This window comes from Leptidea sinapis, chromosome 10 (genome assembly GCF_905404315.1).
Source record: "Leptidea sinapis chromosome 10, ilLepSina1.1, whole genome shotgun sequence".
NCBI classification, from domain to species: Eukaryota; Metazoa; Arthropoda; class Insecta; order Lepidoptera; family Pieridae; genus Leptidea; species Leptidea sinapis.
The window spans coordinates 1,104,899-1,126,296 of record NC_066274.1 but is presented as its reverse complement, the minus strand read 5'-3'; the positions used below and the strand labels follow the sequence as shown (position 1 = coordinate 1,126,296).

The following is a 21,398-nucleotide window of genomic DNA, read 5'->3' as shown; positions in this document are numbered from 1 at the left end:
GTTAACAAGTTAACAATCTAACAGCCATTTTCAATGACCTATCCTTTTTTAGTTTAAGTTACTTACTTAAATTTCATTAACCTATCGACATAAGGCATTGGACTATAGGCCGTTTTCAATAACCTATCAATCCTTAGTTTAAGTTACTAGAGGTAGACAAATCTATCCTTTTACGCTTACTTACATTTCAAAAACCTATCGACGGATAGCATTGGACCATAACTATATTGGACATAACTATGGATAGATAAGATCGTGTCATTAAACGGCGATAGCAATTTATCCGCAACTAAAGATACGTTATTGAAAAAAGCCGTTACACAAACTATAATACGTTACATAATCTATCGAAGTCGTAATTTTTTTCTTATACTTTTTTTGTGACCCAAAAGTGTAGTGTAAAATGTCGATGTCATGATCGTCGATATCATTAAATGTTGTAGATAGGTACTAAGTATAATAAAATGACCATATTGTTTCACATTCGTTCTAGAATAACTATTTGAGAATACTACATCTATTAGTTGTCTTGGTAAACATTTTGAAATGGAGAAATTTAAATAAGATATGATTAGAGAAACTATCTTAAAATGATTTACGGCCGTTTTCAATAACGTATCTCTAGTTAAGGATACATTGCTATCACCGTTTAATGACAAGATCTTATCTATCCATAGTTATGTCAGTATAGTTACAGTCCAATGCTTTATGTCGATAGGTTATTGAAATGTAAGTAAGCGTAAAGTATAGATTTGTCTACCTGTAGTAAGTTATACTGAGGATAGATAGGTTATTGAAAACGGCTGTAAATTGTCACAGTCAGCATCTCTGAATGACAGAGGGCATCTTTGAATGACAGGAAATTCGTAAATTATTTGAATATTTTCCATGCGTATTATGTGTCATTATAGAAAGGGTTCTATATTATGGTATTAAATTCTATCATACTTCAAACTGTACTTCAGAGTGGAACCCTTGAAGATAGAGCTGCGTAGCAGGAACATTTTGATGACATGTTCATAAGATATCTCATCATATTGTAATCTTCCAATTAAGAACCCTCCCATGCTGAGTGTCAAGATAATTTCCCGAGCCCAGTTCAAGGTTACCTGATCAACATCGTGTAACAGCAGATAATAATTTGATAACCTCTAGGATAAGTGCTTCCTCGATTATGCTTAGTTCTTCCTTTATGAACGTGTTGGAAGCCATTTAGTTGATTAGATGGCATTTGCGAAGCTTATTTATGGGATGGTACAAGGGTCCGCCTTACGCCTTTTAGCCAATGCAAACTTTGCGTGTAAGTTCAAGCCGACGACGCCGAAAGCGAGTAAACCAAAAATCAAGAATTCTATTCAAAGTGACATTTGGCTTTTATGCAAGCTTCTATTCTGTCTGGCCACGAATCTATGGATTCACGCACTATTTCCAAAGGGAATTTTGTACTGCTAACTGTTTGTTCTAGAGTCGATTTTGACATGTCGCTTAAAGCAAGTGATGTCTTTTAAACCTGACCATAATTTTTAGTCCATGGGCCAGTATGAGGACTGACCTTATAAAGTCCGGAACGTTGACTTCATCAAACTTGGGTAGTTCATGTCTTTTGACCAGGTGCAGACCTCGGACAAGGTGGTTCCTTTCCACAGGATGCCGGCTACATTATGGCCACGGCGCCTATTTCTGCTTTCGGTCTAAAGGGTGCCGTAGCTACTGAAATTACTGGGCACATGAGACTTAACATCTTATATCTCAACTTTACAACTGTACTTAGACTTTCTAGCCCAAGTATATTTTTAAGAAGCGTATTACTAAGATATTTCATCATCATGTCGTGCATATCGTTGATAAGCACCAAGCTTCAGAACTTTTATATGATAGAGTCCTAGCGGTAATCTTCATTTCTCGCGATGATTCTTTTAAGTTCTAACAGCACGTGGCAGCCCCAATCTATTTTGGTTAAGGACAGAGGATGTGTTGGTACTTCTATCGATAGTACCATACGACTGATGACCAACTCACCTAGCTTTTCAAATGTCTTGAAAATTACCTACGGCTCTAAACCCTCTTTGTCCAAGGTAATCACAGCAATTTCAAATCTCAGAGCGCCATTTGTTTCCGAAGCGGTAGTAGTATCTAGTAGTATAAGAAATGACATCAAAAAGAATTCTAAAGGAATCAATTTTGAGAAAATAAATGCCTTTTATGCCTTTTATTCTGTTTTCTATGACATTCCATTCCCTTATTGTGATTTAATATTTAGCTCGAAATTTAAAAATTTAAAATCGAAATTATATGAAATGGCGGGAAACTCTTCACACAAATCTTAGATATCCGTACGTGCAAAGTCTATGTTTAAAAATCATTTTATTTTCTCCGAGGTTTTTAACATGAGTTATAAGAGCATCATTATTAATAAAGGACTAGTTAAAAAAAATACTGTGACGAGTAATATTGGGACGTAGTAATAATGTGATAATAGATGGTTACCATACAGTCTAGTTATGGTAGCACATGCGTTAGAAGCGGTGGTCCTATCAATATTATAATACAGCACGAGTTTCATTAGCATTTTATTGTAACTTAGCACGGTCGTGAATTTCATTAAATTAATTTTGTTCGTTTATTGAAAGTGAGAAACAAATTTCTATAAATTAATATTTAATTTCAAATCAATTAACTATTGCTTTAAAAAACACAGTGTATAACTTATTTGTGAATTGAATTTATGATATTGTAATAAATTTCGAAAGTTATCGTGGAATTTAGTAACGTTTAATATTAATTGGAAAATGCTAAAAGGAACATTAAAGTTGATATCAATTGTAAGACAAGTAAGTAGTACTTACTATATCCTTTTTTTTTGTAAATTAAATATTTTTTTTATTAATTTTTAAACAATTTCGAGTAACTGATTAAGTGAGTATGTGATCTGTAGAGGAACTCTTGCAACACCAGAGGAATGTCAGCAGGGTCTTAAGTTTGTTTTACACATTTTTGGAACAGTAACAAAGTTACTACGTTACTGGTATTATTATTATGAGTTGGGGATTTTGATGTACATAAATCCTAGGATCTATTGTTTGCCTATTATTAAGTTACTGGTAATGCGACAAAGGAAAATTTTTTCACTATTTTTAACTACATACATATAAATTGGGCCGTTATTGTCTTTACAGTAAGATATATAGGAATGCGAGGGTATTAAATTGGATTTTAAATGCAAGGGTATAAAATGTATCAGGTTTTGTGTACGATTTTTTAACTATAAGCATCTTGTTAGGAATCAATGTGAGCGAATTTATTTAAATTATTTTTAAAGTACCGGCTTAATGGAAATTGAAATTGAAATTGTCATACATATTGTCTGAAAAATCAACCAAGGTAAAACAAGTTACGTCGCGGACTGTGTATTGTTTTCAGTGATGCGTGTAATTTGTTGCCAATGCCAGTAACATAATATCGCGTTTAAATAAATTACTACTGTTACCGAGAGCGCCTAACCTAGTGATATACCTAGTATAATATGCTTGCATGTTGAGATTAAAACGATTTTTTTACCGACCCAAAAAAGGAGGAGATCTCAATTGGTGTGTATTAATCATTGTTTTTTTTGTGTAAATGAAATTACTGGACTAATGAGAACCAAGATTATCCGAATTGACAGGTGACCCAAAGTTGGGTACGTACCTCTGTTACCTATTATAACTTATCCTAAGTTTGGCCATGCAGAGCTGCCGACAGCGTTTTTAATGATATTTACTATTTGTAATTAATTAGTTTTATTACATTATTTAAGAATTATTTTACTATATTTTATATTAATAGTGTTTTTAATTATTAAGTCATATGTAAATAATATGAATGAATTATAGATTATGTTATATCTAAAAGTGACAAACGCAATTACAATACCGCTCGGAATTTTGAGATATGGGCGTGGCATATCACTTAGGTATAATATCATCTTTTTAGAACATCTTGCTCGTCTCGTCATTTTTTCTGATACAAAATATATTTTATATTTTTTAACTGAAAATACTTTCGCTTATGTTTAGGTTATTTGTTTTCATCTGAGGGGATATACTTTCCGATTTGTCGATTCCCCATTTTGATATTGAAATGCATTATGTTTTAAAATAATTTTATAGGCAAAGGCAAAAGTTGTTGAAGTTGAACGGATTTGTCCTGGGGTAAATTAATTTGACATAGAAATTAAGTTTGGTCGATAACATATACTAAGTCTGGCCGTAATAACGACTACGATTACAAAAGAAACCTCGGTGAGTTACCAGAAAGCCCTGTGCTTTAAGGCAGTCTAAAGAAATTTCTGCCAGCCTACCATTCCATCACTGCTCTGGGATGATAACTCCCCGTGCGAAAGAAAAAGCTGATCTTCTGGATCACCAATGTGCAATATTCCGCGTTGCGACTCCGTTATGTATACCGGAGGTAAAACTTGCTTTTTGGCTGATCGGAGCATCAACGTCGCATGCTCCGACTTCAAACTCATAAACGCTGGTGTCCCGCAAGGCTGCACGCTATCCCCTATACTGTTTATTCTGCATATCAATGATATGTTGCAAATCAGCAGTATTAATTTCTATGCAGGATAAAGAAAAGGATGTGTTTCAAACACCGACCGTGCCAACATCACCCGGGATAGCTTCGACAAGAACCGGAACAAACTTGTGTCTGCAATCGACTCAGATAGACTTTGCTTTGCAAAGTCTCGGAATGGGGCCGACGAAATTTACTCCAATTCAACCCTTAGAAGACACAAATTTGTGCGATCACTTCTATAACTGCCACAGCCTGTATCGGCATACTCGGCATGAGAAATGCGGAGGAAACCTACAATGAAGCGTCTCTACCGCCAAGAGATCGAGTTTTTATTACCAAAGCATTTAAATGAGATGGCATATGTGAAAAAGCCTATAATACCTTCCCTAATAATGTTAGAACTTTGTAACGCAACATTGAATGCAACCACAATTGCATATATATTGATAATAACAAAGTTTTATCATAGAGAATGCATCCGGTGCTGCAATAACAAACACAATATTTAACTATATTGTTATCAATTACAATGATGTGTAACTATTTAATTTTAAATATTTTGTATAGTGATGTTCCTCTATTACGATAATGTTATAAATTAGGATTCCATACCTACCTATAAAAGAAAAATGTTAAGCTTTATAGAGTCACTTACATAACAGAGTAGCGATGGACACTTACATATAATACAAGTAAAGAGTTTTTGGACTCAGGCTATTAAATAATAAGTTTAATTGTACAATATTACTTTAAACGATTTGTTATGTTTTGAAAGTGATAACCCTCACTTCTAGGATTAATACACAAATAAAATTTGAAAAACAACAAAATTTTATGAACGATGTTTTTCAAATTTTATTTGTGTATTAATATATAATATATTTACGGTACGGGTTAATACTATGGGGAAACTCCACTAATATTTCAAATGTTTTTCTAGCACAAAAAAAATGTATAAGAGCTTTATGCAATGTCAGTCCTCTAGAATCGTGTAGACCATTATTCAAAAAGCACCGTCTGTTAACGCTTACTGGTCTATATATATTAGAAATTTGTATGTTCATTAAAAAACATGGTGAACTTTTTAAATCAGCAAAGGACTATTCCATATTAGGATTAAGAGATCCAACTCGCCTTCTGATGTCATACTGTAGAACAGCGCTTCATCAAAATAACGCAAATGTTATGTGTATGGGTTATGGGTCTTTAACCACCTTCCAAAGAATATTAGAGAGATGCCTAAAACATTAATGCATAAAAAATTAAAATTATTGCTAATAGATAAATACTTTTATAATTTAAAAGAATTCTATAGCCAAAAATAATAGTATTTAAATGTAATTTTTTGAGTGGTATCTACAAACTAATGTTTATTTAATATTATATTATAATTAAAACTATGTAATGTTTATTAGTGACGTATAAATATAAAAATTCCAACATTGACAATCAAATATTTGTATGCCTATATATTGGCGAATTGTGCTGTACACCAATTAATTTTTAACAACTATGTTACCACGATTCATACAAATAAATCATTTCATTACATCCTAGAAGTGAGGGTTAACACTTTAAAAACATAACTAATCGTTTAGATTTACAAGAGCGACATCTCAAGTCAATTTCCTGATATGCAAATATTGGGGTTGAGCAGGTTATCAACTGTAAAGTAGATCCTGTAGATAAAGCCACAACCTGAGAGTTGAACAAAGCATACAAGATTTTATAACGATACGACACTCGAACGGTTAGCTTAGTTGGTTAGAGCACCGGCACGGAACGCCGGAGGTCGTGGGTTCGAGTCCCGTATCGTTCATACAATTTTGTTGTTTTTCAAATTTCATTTGTCAATATTACTTTGTAAACAATTTTTTTGATTAAAAAAAAGGCCGCTGAGCATGTTGCGCCCATTCTACTCAGGTCTGAAGCATTCGTTATGGAATGGGTTTTTGACTTTCAATATAATAATCAGTGTTTGTTTGTTTGAACGCGCTAATCTCTGGTACTACTGGTCCGATTTGAATGATTCTTTCAGTGTTGGGTAGTCCATTTATCGAGGAAGGCTATGTTTTTTTTTTCAAAATTAGGGATCCGTAATAAAATTGGTATTTTGTAACACAACGTGTAAAATCGAAAAACTATTTTTGCGTGCGCTGCAAAAACTATTGACAATAGAACAAAATGATGTACAGGCTATAATATAGGCAATATTTTATTACTTATAAAACTATCGCGTGAATTATACTTTATATGGCAAAACAACGTTTGCCGGGTCAGGTAGTTTTGAATAAAAATGTTTGAAATTGAATGTATTGATATGAAGATGAAATTACTTACATAAGAACAGTTCCATACCATCGTACATACAAGATGGGTATATTACTACTAGTACTAGGTACTTTTCAACTTTTTTATTTCTATTGCAGAGATTTTGTAATTCGCTGTCTGTTTATTTATTATTTGTTGTTGTAGAGGCAGTAGTTATATTAAATAATTTTATTATTTTCAAAATATCTAATTAAAGTCGAAACAAATTACATATAATAACATGACTGAATTAAATAGCAAAGGAGACAAAGCAAAATAAAAACAATACAAATAATGAAAATATGAGACAATGTGACACCCAGACTTTGCTCAACTGAACAATGACTTGTGTAGACCATTTACAATAAATCAATTTTATGGTGGAAAATGAGATTTTGAAGGATGTTACAAACTATTTTGTAATCTTTTTTGGCCAGTTTCTTCATAAAAACTAACAGACAAAGTAACGTATAACAGTAATATACATTTGTTTCTTTATAATATTAACTGTTGCTTTCACTGTTACTTTTGCCTTACCCTTTACTCCTCGTTAAGCTGCTGGTAAAGCATAAGTAATTGTCATTTTGTCAATGTAGGTTATATGTGTTTACATAAATAAGATATTGTCGAGCGCTGTTGTCTAAGAACTAAAGTAGATTTTATATTTCATAATAATAACTACCGAAGAAATTTAAGTGATATACTAGACCTACTTATATAATACCAACCTAAATATACAAATGAGTATCGGGTGTTTTAAAAACAATACCCTTTAGCTCTAGGTACTAGTAAAGCAACTTGCTGCGGAGACTCTGCATCACGCCAACTGGAAATTTCTTTCTCTAAAAATTTTTTTTTGTATGCGCATGTATTAAGGCGAAGAGTAAGCATAAAACCCGCAAACATGGTGTTTTTAGACAAGTTTTGTGGTGAAAGTATAGCATTTCGAGCTATGAACACTACTTTATCCTGTTACACATATCTTTGTCTTATTTGTAGGTTGCTAATGCTTGCTGTTGGTTATAGTTAACACTGCCGAGCCTTTTTGAACTACCACTTTTCTTTGAAATTAAACAAGTTTTTTGGCATGGCGTGACGCATTTTTTGGTACTTCTCTCACAAAAGTTATTCTTATAGCTTGTACTTTTTTGTGTTATTTATTCAGATTAGTAGTGAATAACGAGGATTGTAATAATATAAACTGTTTTCCACCCAAGAATTTTGAAAATATTGGCTTTGTTACATAGATGGCGGGCCGGCAGCCGTGAACTCATATCGCTCAAGGTCGCTGGCATTTAGTGTCGCCTTAACATTCGCCCACAGTCACACACGCTGATACGTACACACACACTCACACTTACTGACACACACGCTTACATACACTTGCAAGGGTAATAACAACACTATTTTAAATATTATTGTATTCATTCTTGGTACGCTTCCCCGTCGTGATAGTTTTAATTTTATGCAAACATAGTATTGTTAATATAGTTAGATCATTTGTTATTCAGTTAGTTTAATTATAACACGCTAATAATCTAATTACTTTAAGTGAATAGGTGTATCATACGTGTTTATAAAAAAAAGTAGCTAAATAATGTAATCGGGGAGCCATAATACATACATCCACTCCCACCCAACACCTTAGGGAGGAGGGGATGCTTGAAAAACAGCGCTGCATGAAAACATGAATCCACGATCCCAAGTCAGGTGAAGCTGAGCCTTCTGTTTTTACCTATTGTTTCACCGCCTACTAATGCATTTTATTTTTGTGTTGTTCTGTATAGCAATAAAGAATATATTTATAATGTTTATAATTCGTTTTAATTTCGTGTTCTTAACCTCGCCTCGTTGAAGTTTCCATTTTTGTTGTGTGTTTAATATCACACCGTTTTATAATAAAACTTTGATGTTGTTGTTTCAGATGTGAGATTTTCAACGCTATGGCTTCAAATCGACGGAATAAAATAAAATATATATACTGCATCACCGGTTTATTATTGATAATTCTCTATCTTTATTATTTTTATATGTTTGTTGACTCTTCTAAACATCATTATAGATATAGAGAATATAATACTAATACATCGAATCCATTTTATATCAAATATAACGGTGAGTTCAGATTGTTTTTGAGTGTGTTTTTTTTAAATTTTGCGGTCACTAAACAAAACCAAACTACGATGCCCTATGAAACATTAAATTAAGTATTCTAAAATAGCTACTGCAATAATTTTAAACACCTGCGTTTTTGTTAAATAAAATATCAAACCTGAAAATTTTTTATTTATTTTAAAATTAAAAGAAATTAATTTAAATGATAAAAAATATCAGCGAATAATATGTTTAAAATAAAACAAAAAATTCATCGAATCCATACTTTATAACAATAAAAAAATTAGATTTTTAGATATTAGTGATATTCAAATGTTTTTTTTTTTTTTGTGAAAACGCAGGTATTTAAAATTATTTAAATCATCAAATAAAGCGAGATTGGAAGGCCTTAATTTAAAAAACTTTCAATTATAAAGTTTAAACAATAGTAATATGTTATTTTTGGAATTATCTCGCAAAACACGCGGTTGTAGAATGCCAGGCGTTAACATGATGCGGGTGAAATTTGGCATTTTTACTTGAAATTTTTCATTTTATGAAATTAAATTTTGAATTCAAAAAAGATCTTCAACATATTCTCTGAAAATATTTCCCATTCGTAATTAGATTTGACATGGGTGTTATTCATGGTTCACCCCTATCCATTACTTATTACATCATTATTTACACGCTATTAATCAACTTTACTTGAAACTGTCAGTATCAACTAGACAAAATATATATAAAACTTTGGCTGAAAGGTGCAATCCGCGTTAAATGTTGTAGATCGATAGATCGGGTCAAATGATTTTAAAAGATGGCCGACCATACTCCAGTGCTTTATATGGTGTCGGTCTGGCCACATGGAGTATTGCTCTCATCTATCTCGTCTGGTGCACCCCAGTATCAGTTCAAGCTATTTGACCGCGTGAAACGCAGAGCACTTCTCGAATCATTGATAATTCAGCAGTCTGTGTTCAATCCATTAACGCTGTGCAGGAAAGTCGCTTCGTTGTATGTCTTCTACCGTATTTTCATAAATAGGAACTTCCTGAGCGGTGATTCCAGGACGATACGACATAGGCAGGGTAAGGAGGAGGAGAGGAGGAGGAATAAGGAAAAACGCTATATTTGGCAAACTCGTGCAATCAAAATTTAAATTAAAGTTACTTTAATTTAGCATCTATTAACCCTATTTGTACGTGAAATGAGCCTTACACAATGTAATAAAATATAGAAAAGTCTTAACTACCAAATTAAAATAGTAATATGTTATTTTTGGAAACATTAATCACAGACTTATTTACCAAATTCTTATCCACATCACTTTCGTCATCACTGTGATCTCTGAAGAACTTAATGCTACTTTAAACTATTTTGCGGCTTTTCTTATTTTATAATCAAATGCAATTTTAGTAGATTGAAGGTCTTCTTCGCTCCAAGCAACTTTAGCATCGGTCCCATGACTTCTTATAGAAATAAACACTAAGGGGTAATGGCGCTTATATGTGCGGTGTAAGCCCAAACGGTCAAATTGTATTTAATTTGAAATATAAAAAATCTTACGCAATTGTTAAACATTGACCAAATTATCAGTAACACTTCACTTGGCTGTATTTTATTTTCATAATCGAGCGAAGGCGAATCGAATCATTAACATTATCTATTGTTTTCAGAAAGTGAAGATTATTTGATCAACACACCCGGGTGCTCGATACCAAATTTTGGAAGAACATTAAATTTCAAAGAAGCAGAAGATCAAGGGAAGTCGTGTGGAGATAGAGCTATATTTGTATACAAGCTCTCAAATGAATATCTTACTTTTAGAATAGATGATATTAAGATGAGAATTTACAGTAAGGGGAAGTGGAATTATCAATGCTGTTATCAATTCATCAAACCTAAAAATAAATCTAATGACGTAGATTATAGGACTATAGAGTAAGAACTTTTTTATATATTAGTGGGGGCAAACAGAGTTGGTTCACCCGATGGAATGTGACAAAACCAGCTGCTCTTGGACCACAATACCAGATAGGAGTATGATCCTAGACTTGAACGATCTTTGGTGGTCTCCTGTCATTTAATTTTTGATTTATTTAACGCTTTTGATTGTGTTCCACATTCAACGCTAGTCAAACTGCTATGTAACTATAGCATAAAATAAACTACTCTCAATCTTCTGATTTCATATTTAAGCAATAGAATTCAGAAAGTCGATGTGAATGGCAGGAGATGGATGAGAATGACCAGAGCTTACTTATAGCTTAGCCGTTAATGACTTAAGAAAACTACTAAAACTAATGGAGCAAGAACCAGAGCAAACTATTAAAATCCAATTTTCAAATACTACTTTAGAATATTATGTTGATCATCATGTTAAATGAAGTGTTTTTTGTCGCGAAGGGAACGATAGCTTTTCTATGCGTCAACTCATGAAGGGGTTCTGCTTGTGTTGCCAGATCGACCTGTTATAGTTAAAGAATCTGTGTATTTGTTGGATGCGATTAATAATTATGACAGTAATCACGACCATCATGTTGACAAAGCATCCTTACGCAAACAATGAATTCAAGCTCTAAAGGTTGATGCATCTAATATACGATAATTTATACTTATACAGTTTATTCTTTATTAATTATTTATTATTTAAAACGCCTTTAACTAACATCTAACTAATTCCACCTTCGCACGACACGCCAAGTTAAGATATCATCCCCACCATCTGGATGTGTGGCGGTCCTCCACAGTGCGGTTTTCAAGGAGCTTTCTTCCACGTACTACAAAGCTGTGGAATGAGCTTCCTTGTGCGGTGTTTCCGGGACGATACGACATGGGTACCTTCAAAAAAAGCGCGTACACCTTCCTTAAAGGCCGGCAACGCTCTTGTGATTCCTCTGGTGTTGCAAGAGAATGTGGGCGGCGGTGATCACTTAACACCAGGTGACCCGTACACTCGTTTGTCCTGCTATTCCATAAAAAAAAATAACACAATTCATATATTGGATGCAGTACCGTACCACCTAATTTGCTTTGTATATTACAGCCTTTGTAAAATACTCTATTGATTGAAAAGAGCGGCCGTTGAGTTTCTTGTATGTACGTCTTCTTACAAGCTCTACTTTTTCCGAACATATGGTAGATTCTGTAATTTTAATTTCAAAGAAATATTTATAGTGACGATTCAAAGGCGCCTAGTATAAGTCTACTTGAATAAAGTGTATTTGACTTTGACTTTTCTTGTTATCAGACGTACAGGATGCGAGCCCTTTAAAAATATGAGCAAAATAGAGCTTAAAGAGGAAATAATTGTAGTGAGCTGTTATATTCATAATGAAAATAAAAATACAACTATATACGAAGATGCTTATATTCTAGTTAAGAGGCTTTCGACTCAAAAAGAAGTAAATGCAAATGTCTCGGGATATAATATCCTTATTCTTGGAATGGATACGATGTCAAGAGTGCGCTTCATTAGAAGCATGCCGCGAACATACAAGTATTTGAAGGAAAATGATTGGTTGGATTTCAGAGCTTATAATAAGGTAACGTGTGTATCATACTTAAATTATATTAATATGTTTTTTTTGCCATTGTCATTAACGTAGAACGGAACCTTGCTGCTCTAGCGGATCCACATAATTATAATATTATGACGATCGACGAAAGAAAGAGAGAAAAAAGTGTGTGTATGCTCTTGAAACATGAGAGGAATCACAGGAGCGTTGCCTATTTGTGAAGGTGTAGGTACAAGCATTTTTCGAGGGAATCCATGTCGTATCATCCTGGCTCAAGGCCGGCGCAGAATGTATGCCTCTAATGTTGCAAATTTTAAAGTTTACATTATGCGTAGAGCGCGGTACCGTGTTATTCCCTCATTTGTCCTTCTCCCTCTGCCCTGCTCTGCCTCGAAAGCGGCTGCTCAGGGAAGAATTCTCCGACTTAAAAAAAATCTAAAAATAAAGAATATCTCTTTTATGACCATTAACATATTGCGGTAAAGGGTTGTGCAAATGTTTTCTGTGCGAGAATGGTAATAAGGTATTAAATCTCATTACCCCAGTAATTTCCCAACGTACGGCATCCTTCAAACGGAAACATAATAATGCCTGCACATTACTGTTTTACAGCAGAAAAATACGCCGCCACCTAAGCCGGCATCCTGTACAATTAAGTCACCCTTTGCTATAGTGCAACAGCAGTGTATCATGTAAACTGTAAAGCCTTGTATGTTTACACACTTATTATTGAGCGAGATACCTATAAATTGAAAAAAGACGCATAAATCTGACTAACTTGTCATCAACCCTATTATTTAGATTTCAGAACAAGTTAACTCTAGTTAATAAATTCATTGTTAAAAATGAATATTTATTCATTCAATAGTGTGTTCATAAGCAATTAAAACTCCAAAAAATATGTTATTTCAGCAAGTAAGCAACCATGTTACCCACTGTTGGATATAAGAGTTCCTTAATTATAATTATATCCATTAATTATATCTGATGTTTATTAATTCCCCTTCTACTACTGTTATTTATGTAGTGGGTACACTCCGACGAACTAAACAAACGAACAAGTTAGATTCGTATAGGACACATTTATATTTGGACAGTTAGCATACCACACGCACCTGCGTGGTATGAATTCTTATAGACCCAGGTTTAAGTTCCGTAATCCAGATGGCGTCTCAATGTGTATGTGACGAGGACCCTCCCCTCGGATTGACTCCCCTACGCTACAATCTTGTACACAATCACACCTACACATACATACACATAACGCGCGAGTTGAATGCAGAGTTCAGGAATGCGAGTGATGGGACCTAATTATAATTGATGACGATAATCATAATTGTGTCGATAAATTTATACAATGCTTTAAGTATACCATTTTAACGTAATAATTAAATCTCAAATTATTGTTGTCTTTCTTCAGCTCTCTATATCTAAAACATTTTTCGCCATTTCTCGTGCTTGGCGATGAAAGGATCTTGGATCTGTCATTATTAAAATTTAAAAAATAAAACGGGATCGTGTCTTTAGTATTAACGCGATAACACGGTAAGCGTACGATAATTGTCAACGACGGCACAGCTGTGGGCACAGCACTACACTGTAGGCGCGCGAGGCGAGGCGTGCGGACAGCGGGGGTAGATGCTCCCTCACTTTACCTCAGACTGCAATCAACTCGCGCGTTATCTGTAGGTACGCAGACAATTGACAGATTGCCGGACGGACGGACACTTATGCTCATGTACGTGGGAGTGTGTATGTCTAGCTGCCGCACTGGCGTGCACTAGCTGAAAACCAGCCAAAGCAGGCTGGTTTTCACAAAAATAATACATACAGTTATATACAATGACACATAGGTTAAAAAAACCTAGTTACCGAGTTAGAGTCCCGTTGGGTGACTGCGCGGCTGTAATGTTGAGTGACTTGAACCCGCCCGTTTCGCTGGAAAAGCTATTGAGCTACCGGCATAGGAGAGTACCTATCTGTAAACTAGTAAGGTCGAAATTCGCTTGAACATACCTGCATTTCCTAAATAACTGTTATCATTTTATTAGACACTGAGAGTCCACCATTTGTCGCACAATCTTTTTCTTGAAAATATGAATCTGTTTTTATAATTTTATGAGTATTATCAGCAGAGCATGTCCCACTTGAATCAATTTTGTCGATGGTACAGGGTACTTACATCACACGAAATTATTTTTCGCTTTTGGCATTGTCTTCTGTCGAGTTTTTTTAGATTAACAATTACCATTACTTACCTACTTTTTTGCTCTATAGCTATTATTGGACAAAACGTTTGTCGGGTCTACAAGTACACAATATCCAATTCTATCAAGACATACTTACCACCTAATACACACATCCATCTAATAAATTACTAATTTTAGGTGGACTACAATACATTTCCAAATATAGTGGCGCTTCTAACTGGAAAAAAAAGATCAGAGGTCACCAAATTATGTAATAATACTATGGATACTTGCAATGACATATTCCTATGGTCCCTGTTTAATAAAAAGGGATACTACACTGCCTTCGGAGAAGACTATCTTAGACTACCAGACACATTCACACTGCAGAATGGATTTAAGGTTCCACCGACTAATCACTACCCAAGACCGCTTTTCATCACAGGAGAATCCTTAAAAGGAAACCTTATTTGCACGATGAAAAAACCTTCTGCACAACATTTGTTGGATTACGCTCTGGACTTCTCTATCGCATATAAATCGAATAATTTTTTTGGAATGTTCTGGCTAAATTCCTACAGCCATAACTTGCAAAATATACCAACTCTGATAGATCGAAATATTGTTAATTTCTTTGAATCTATGGACAATAGTGGGATTTTGAAGAACACATTTGTGTTTTTTCTAAGCGACCACGGCATTAGATTTGGCGAAGCACGTATGCCGTACGAATCTTACTACGACGAGCGTTTACCAATGCTGTATATTCAAGTGCCAGATAGTTTTAGAAAAACTCACACACATCAATATACAAATATGGTTATAAACCAAGGCAGGCTTCTGTCGCCCTATGATTTATACTTAACAATGTCAGACTTGTTACACAAAGATGCTGGTACTTATATTTATACTTTAGACGCCTGCCCTCAATGTGTCAGTATTCTCAAGGAACTTTCACCCGATAGGAATTGTGCGGATGCAAGCATAGACGCTAAATGGTGCACGTGTCATGACATGACAAAACTACCGAATGATGATAAAAAAGTGTTGCTCGGTGTAAGTGCTGCGATGGCAATTATTCAGAAGAAAAACCGTGAAATTATTACAACTAAATGTACAGAATGTGAAATATTGCGGTTTAAGAAGGTTCTACGAGCTCACATTTATACCGACAGTTTCAATACACGAGTTTATTATATCATTGTGTTGCTGACCACTCCAGGAGATCTGAAATACGAAGTCGTAGTAGAAAAGCAAGATACCTTAAGAGTTATTGAGCCCATAGACACTATATCAACATACAACAGCAAGGGTAATTGTGTTGTGCATCTTTACGATCGAACTTTTTGTATTTGTAAAATAAAAAAGAAATGTAAAATAAAACCTTAGTTTATGTCTTAATTTATTATCACTCCAAATAAATGCAAAAATAGCTATTTTACTGTCTCAACAACAGTCGATGAACATTTGAACATAAATAATACTTATTTTATACTATATAATTACTAATAACTTATAGTACATAAATAAAATTTTAAAGCAAAATACGACCTCTCGCGTTCTGTGTGAGTGCTCTCCCAACTGAGCTAACCATTCGAGTGACGTATCGTCATAAAATCATGTATGCTTTGTTCAACTCTCAGGTTGTGGCTTCATCTACAGGATCTACTTTACAGTGGATAACCTGCTCAACCCCAATATTTGCATATTAGGAAATTGACTTAAGATGTCGCTCTTGTAAATCGAAACAATTTGTTATGTTTTTAAAGTGATTACCCTCACTTCTGGGATTAATACACACATTTATAGTATCTACATATTGTATTAGCAGATATAATATATAATCTTTCTTCAATAAAAATATGATTAATTTTGATAATTTATAACTGGGAAAGGAGTTTCAAATATGTCTTACTAAATAATTATTTTGCTTTGCAATGGACCTGCCAACAAACAAAAACCTAATTATGATATTCGCATTAATAAACTGTGACATTTACAAAAGTAGCAACCCTCAATATTATAATTGTTTTCAGACTAAAAAGTAAAAATAAAATATAATTTAAAAAAAGACACTTGAATACCATACTGAAAACTAGAAAATTGTTTTCACAAAATAATGTTGGTGGAAATGGTTAGTGTGATTAACAAAATATTGTAAGTATTTTATTTTGTAATAATTATTTTCACTACAGAATTTGTTGCTCATAATAAAAATTATAAGTTAAGTAGGAAATTATCACTCCTCACTGGTATGTATATGTACCTTATATTATCTTAATTCTACATCAGCTGTTCCAGACAGATATTTCAGTATAGAAAACATAATTTACTAAAGTAACAGAGATTAAATTAAAAATAATATTTAAACTAAAATACAACCCTTTATGTCATTCTCTAAAATACATGACAAAATAATTTATTTATTTTGCAGTCTGTAATCAATTTTAATATATTGAAAAACATGTTTATAAACTTAAATTTGTAACCAATATTTATGATTGATGCGGGACTCGAACAACATTCATCTTTTTATCGTTATTCATTCACCAATGACAATTGTTCGACTTACCAACTGGGAGGACTAGGACAGAACCCAAGGGTTGCGGGTTCAAGACCCACATCGTTCATAAATATATTTAAAAAACCTTAACACAATCAAGACATTAAAAAATTAGGCTATTACTTCACTATTTTATATTCAATTTCATAATAAAGAAATAGTATAATTTGATTTAACATGAATAATTGATATTTAATAATCTCTACGTAATAACATAACATACTTACTTTAAGGCTAATGACTGGCTCAAGAAACTGAAACAAATACTCGGTTCTGACCTTTTAAAGGCCTATCTTACCTTAGAAAGGCAAGAATCTCAATTTATTGTTATATTAAATTAAAATATTTTTTTTATAAATTAATAAAATAGTGTATTTAAGTTGTGCAATGCAATTAAACTTAAATATGTTAAAATAACTTGAGTTATTACCAAAGGTATAAAGAAAATAATACCGTGATTTCTGGTTATCACTTGTTTCAAATGAGTATTTCACATATTTCACCATGCATTTACATTTGAAAATTATACTTTACTATCGTTATTAATATGCAGTTGTATAAGACTGAACATATTTTAATACTTTCATGTCACAACACAATATAACAAGTAAACTCATAAAATACATACAATCACACATTTCGCTTGATATAAATGGATTAAATCCTACGTTTACTAAAGTTTTGTCATGGTTTTAGCACTTCATAATAATATTTTATCTATGCTAATGTTGTCTTCAGTATATTAGATGATGAATGTTGACTAGGGTATATTACAAATAGTGACAGCTGTGCCAACGCCAGTGAAGCACCAATGATATTTGTTGCCTGTAACATAGTTTACTTTGTCAATAGGAAACCACTATTTTTTTGATCTTTAATAGGAGGGAGTGGTATAGAATAGGAGTGGGAGGCTCCTTTGCACAGGATGCCGGCTAGATTTTGGGTACCACAACGGCGCCTATTTTTACTGTGAAGCAGTAATGTGTAAGCATTACTATTAGTAGTCTGAAGGGCGCCGTAGCTAGTGAAATTACTGGGCAAATGAGACTTAACATCTTGTCTCAAGGTGACAAGCGCAGTTGTAGAGCCGCTCAGAATTTTTGGAGGTTTCAAGAATCATGAGCGGTACTGCATTGTAATGGCCAGGGCATATCAATTACCATCAGCTGAACGTCCTGCTCGTCTTGTCCCTTATTTTCATTAAAAAAAAAGGAATAAATGCTCAAACTTTACTTATGATTCACCTTTTAGTTTTATTAGTGAGGCAAATGAGCTTATATTATGATGAAAAAAACAGCTATGGATATAATGGCAAAAGGTCACGAGATGTGTTGCCAGCCTTAGAGATGGGAGGAAGTTCGAGACTGTAGGTCCCTGTGTCATATTTCATTGGGATATTTTCACAAAATGACTGTGTAGGGCTAAATGTTACTGGCAAAATACATGGTTGTGGAATATCAAACATCAAAATGATGCAGGTGGAATTTTGCAATTATCTAGTACTAAAAATTTGCTGTTATTAACCTGGAAGACTTCTGTTGGCACTATCCATGATATATGCGGAAGAAGATGCAGAAAACCCACATCATTATGTAAAGCCAAAAAACAGGTGTATCGGGAGACAACTGGATCATTGATGCTGCTCTTTATTGTGGTAGAAGCTGGTACTGGGGCGCCCCCAGCCAGAAGTGAGAACAGTACTCCATATAAGGCTAAAAGCCTTTTATATTTACAGGTGATCACTTGAAGTGAAGTACTATCTCACCTTACTCAGAACACCAATCCTCTTTAAGCTCAATTAGGCCTTCTCTTTCTAGTACCACTGGACTGAATGAACACCCCTGTGTGTACTCAATTTATAGGGTGATGGAGTGCATACAAACGGTAGGTAAATTAAAGTCAAAAGAAACAGTTTCTTACCATTAGATAATGATCTACTTCAATCAAGCCATAGATAAACCACAGGCTTGATACAACAAAATACATTAATATCATTGGGAATGGTAGACACTCGGTACTTTTCATCCTCACAACATATACCAACTGGCTCATTGGTGCTGCAATTGTTAATAATGTCAATAAGCAAGCAGTTAGACCTAAAATTGAAAACATAATATCAAAAAATAAAACTATGTATTGTAATTTTATTTTCGATTTTGTCAATAGTAAATATTTACCCAAATATTCCAATAAGGTGTCATTATCCTCCTCATTATAAGCATAAACTATAGCAAATACACAAAGCCCTAAAGCAATGTATGCCTGCCTTAATACTGCTGTCTTCTTTAGAGTATGTAAGTAAAACACAACAATATATGATACCATGAGTATCACTCCCACAGAATTTACTAATACTAAGTTACCATCATACTTTGTAATTCCATACAGAAACCATATACTGCATCTGTAAAATATAAAGAATGAAGCATAGATATTATGTGTACTCTTTATTTTACTGATGATAAATTAAAAAATTATAATAAATATACTTACGACAAAAAGCCGCAAGTAAATGGTAATGATGATGCTTCTCCAGTTGTACCATTATAGACATATCGTTTACAAACCAAGCTGAAAATATTTGTAATTTTAATAAAATAAGTACCATTTAAAGAAAAACGAAATGCTGTCTAGACTACCATACATACACGCCAGAAAGAAACTGCAGAATAGTCGTAACTACTGCAAGGCATTCAATAAATTGTTTTAAATCAGCCAGTACAAACATTATACGTATGGAATATAGAATTTAAATTTTTTAGGAGTAGGTCTATTTATATTTGCAGTAAAGCATAATTTCTTAAATTGCAACTTCTGAATAATTTAAATATAAACTGCTTCAGTAGTTCAGTACCAGTTTTTTAAATATTTAACAATTTGTAAGCTTAAGTTAAAATTACCTACAACTTAACCCTATATAATTCTTATTATTTTTTGACAGCTCGACAAGTCGACGACTGACAGTGACAATTAGTTATAGTGACGTCCTTAAGGACGTAATAATCGATATCGCTTATTTTATCTCTCTCCAAACTGCCGAACAATTTTAAGGGGACTTTAACTGGCAATTAGTTGATGTTATAAGTAGTAGCTTAGGTATTAGAAACTGTACGACCTTCTTGTGGAGCAGCTCTTTCAGTAACATCCACTGATCCTTCCCCTCATTATTTTAATTTGGGTTGATTGATGAACTATTCATTCTATGAAAGTTCATAAGAACCTAAATAATAAGTAATAATACTAACCCTGAAACATATTCTATAGTATATCGAGAAAAATACATTCATATATATCATTTTTTAATATTCATAAATACCATAACAGAAATTTAAAACATGTGTGAATTCGTCGTTATAATTTTATCCAATCAATACATGATTGAATAAAATTATACCGATAAAAAAAAGTGAAATCGGTGATTATAGAATACTTAATACACTAAGAAGGAATCGGTGTGAATACCTGCTGCGCTGTTATTTAAGCTAATATTAATAATCTATCACAACTTACTTCACAGTTTTTTCATATAAAAGACACATTTTCTTTTTCTTCATAATTTATTGATTTAACTTGTTTTTATATTTATATCTTACGACTATGTAGGTAGATATTAATATCTTATAGGTACAAAACATTTCCATTTGTTTAGAATGGAAGAAAGGCTTACATTTTAAAACTTTCCAAATAATTCTAGAAATCTCTAGATCATTCTAGAATTTTTTGGAATAATCCAAATCATTTTAGATTATATAATTATAATTATACATTTTTAGAAATATACCACCGTATCTTCTATACTCTTATAGGTATCAACATGCAACCACTGTAGTGCACGATGAAAGCCTTGTACCTATTGCGATATGCAAATTGCAAGCACTATCCATCTGCGACTTGCAGTTTTAGCTGCAAAGTGAAATCTAGGGGCACACACCTTTATTTATTTAAATATACAATTAATTTAAAAATTTGATTGCTATACGGATAAATATTATTTCGATATCATAATAAAAAAAGAAAGGTTTGTGTGTTTTTATAAAACCACGGTAAAAGTATATATATTGACACACTTATCACACAAATTATCTTGCCCCACGTTCAAATCAAATCAAATCAAATCAAAATCAGTTTATTCAAGTAGGTCAAGAAAATGACACTTATGAATGT

The 21,398-nt window shown here is 33.3% G+C and overlaps 3 protein-coding genes across 6 annotated transcripts in view; 1 reads left to right on the top strand and 2 right to left on the bottom strand.

Annotated features, from left to right (window-relative positions):
• LOC126966522 (RNA-binding protein Musashi homolog Rbp6) overlaps nucleotides 1-21,398 on the bottom strand; it is a 934,160-nt gene that overhangs the window by 822,525 nt on the left and 90,237 nt on the right. The window lies entirely within an intron of this gene.
• LOC126966495 (uncharacterized) lies at nucleotides 3,495-16,077 on the top strand. Of its 3 annotated transcripts, XM_050810595.1 has the most exons (5): nucleotides 3,495-3,587; nucleotides 8,795-8,985; nucleotides 10,641-10,905; nucleotides 12,215-12,509; nucleotides 14,870-16,077. In XM_050810595.1, exons 2-5 carry the CDS (start codon nucleotides 8,814-8,816, stop codon nucleotides 16,058-16,060), a joined length of 1,923 nt encoding a protein of 640 aa, XP_050666552.1. In that variant the 5' UTR covers nucleotides 3,495-3,587; nucleotides 8,795-8,813; the 3' UTR covers nucleotides 16,061-16,077. The 3 variants fall into 3 exon arrangements, with proteins under 3 accessions (XP_050666552.1, XP_050666555.1, XP_050666553.1); XM_050810596.1 differs by lacking the exons at nucleotides 3,495-3,587; nucleotides 8,795-8,985 and having other exon boundaries at nucleotides 10,826-10,905; nucleotides 12,343-12,509; XM_050810598.1 differs by lacking the exons at nucleotides 3,495-3,587; nucleotides 8,795-8,985; nucleotides 12,215-12,509 and having other exon boundaries at nucleotides 10,801-10,905.
• On the bottom strand, nucleotides 16,045-20,148 carry LOC126966548 (sugar transporter SWEET1). 2 transcript variants are annotated; one of them, XM_050810682.1, is made up of 5 exons: nucleotides 19,883-20,148; nucleotides 19,728-19,805; nucleotides 19,412-19,638; nucleotides 19,155-19,330; nucleotides 16,045-18,059 (listed from the first exon to the last, which is right to left on the bottom strand). In XM_050810682.1, the coding sequence occupies exons 1-5, from the start codon at nucleotides 19,960-19,962 to the stop codon at nucleotides 17,952-17,954; spliced, it is 669 nt and encodes a 222-aa protein (XP_050666639.1). In that variant the 5' UTR covers nucleotides 19,963-20,148; the 3' UTR covers nucleotides 16,045-17,951. The 2 variants fall into 2 exon arrangements, with proteins under 2 accessions (XP_050666639.1, XP_050666640.1); XM_050810683.1 differs by having other exon boundaries at nucleotides 19,155-19,291.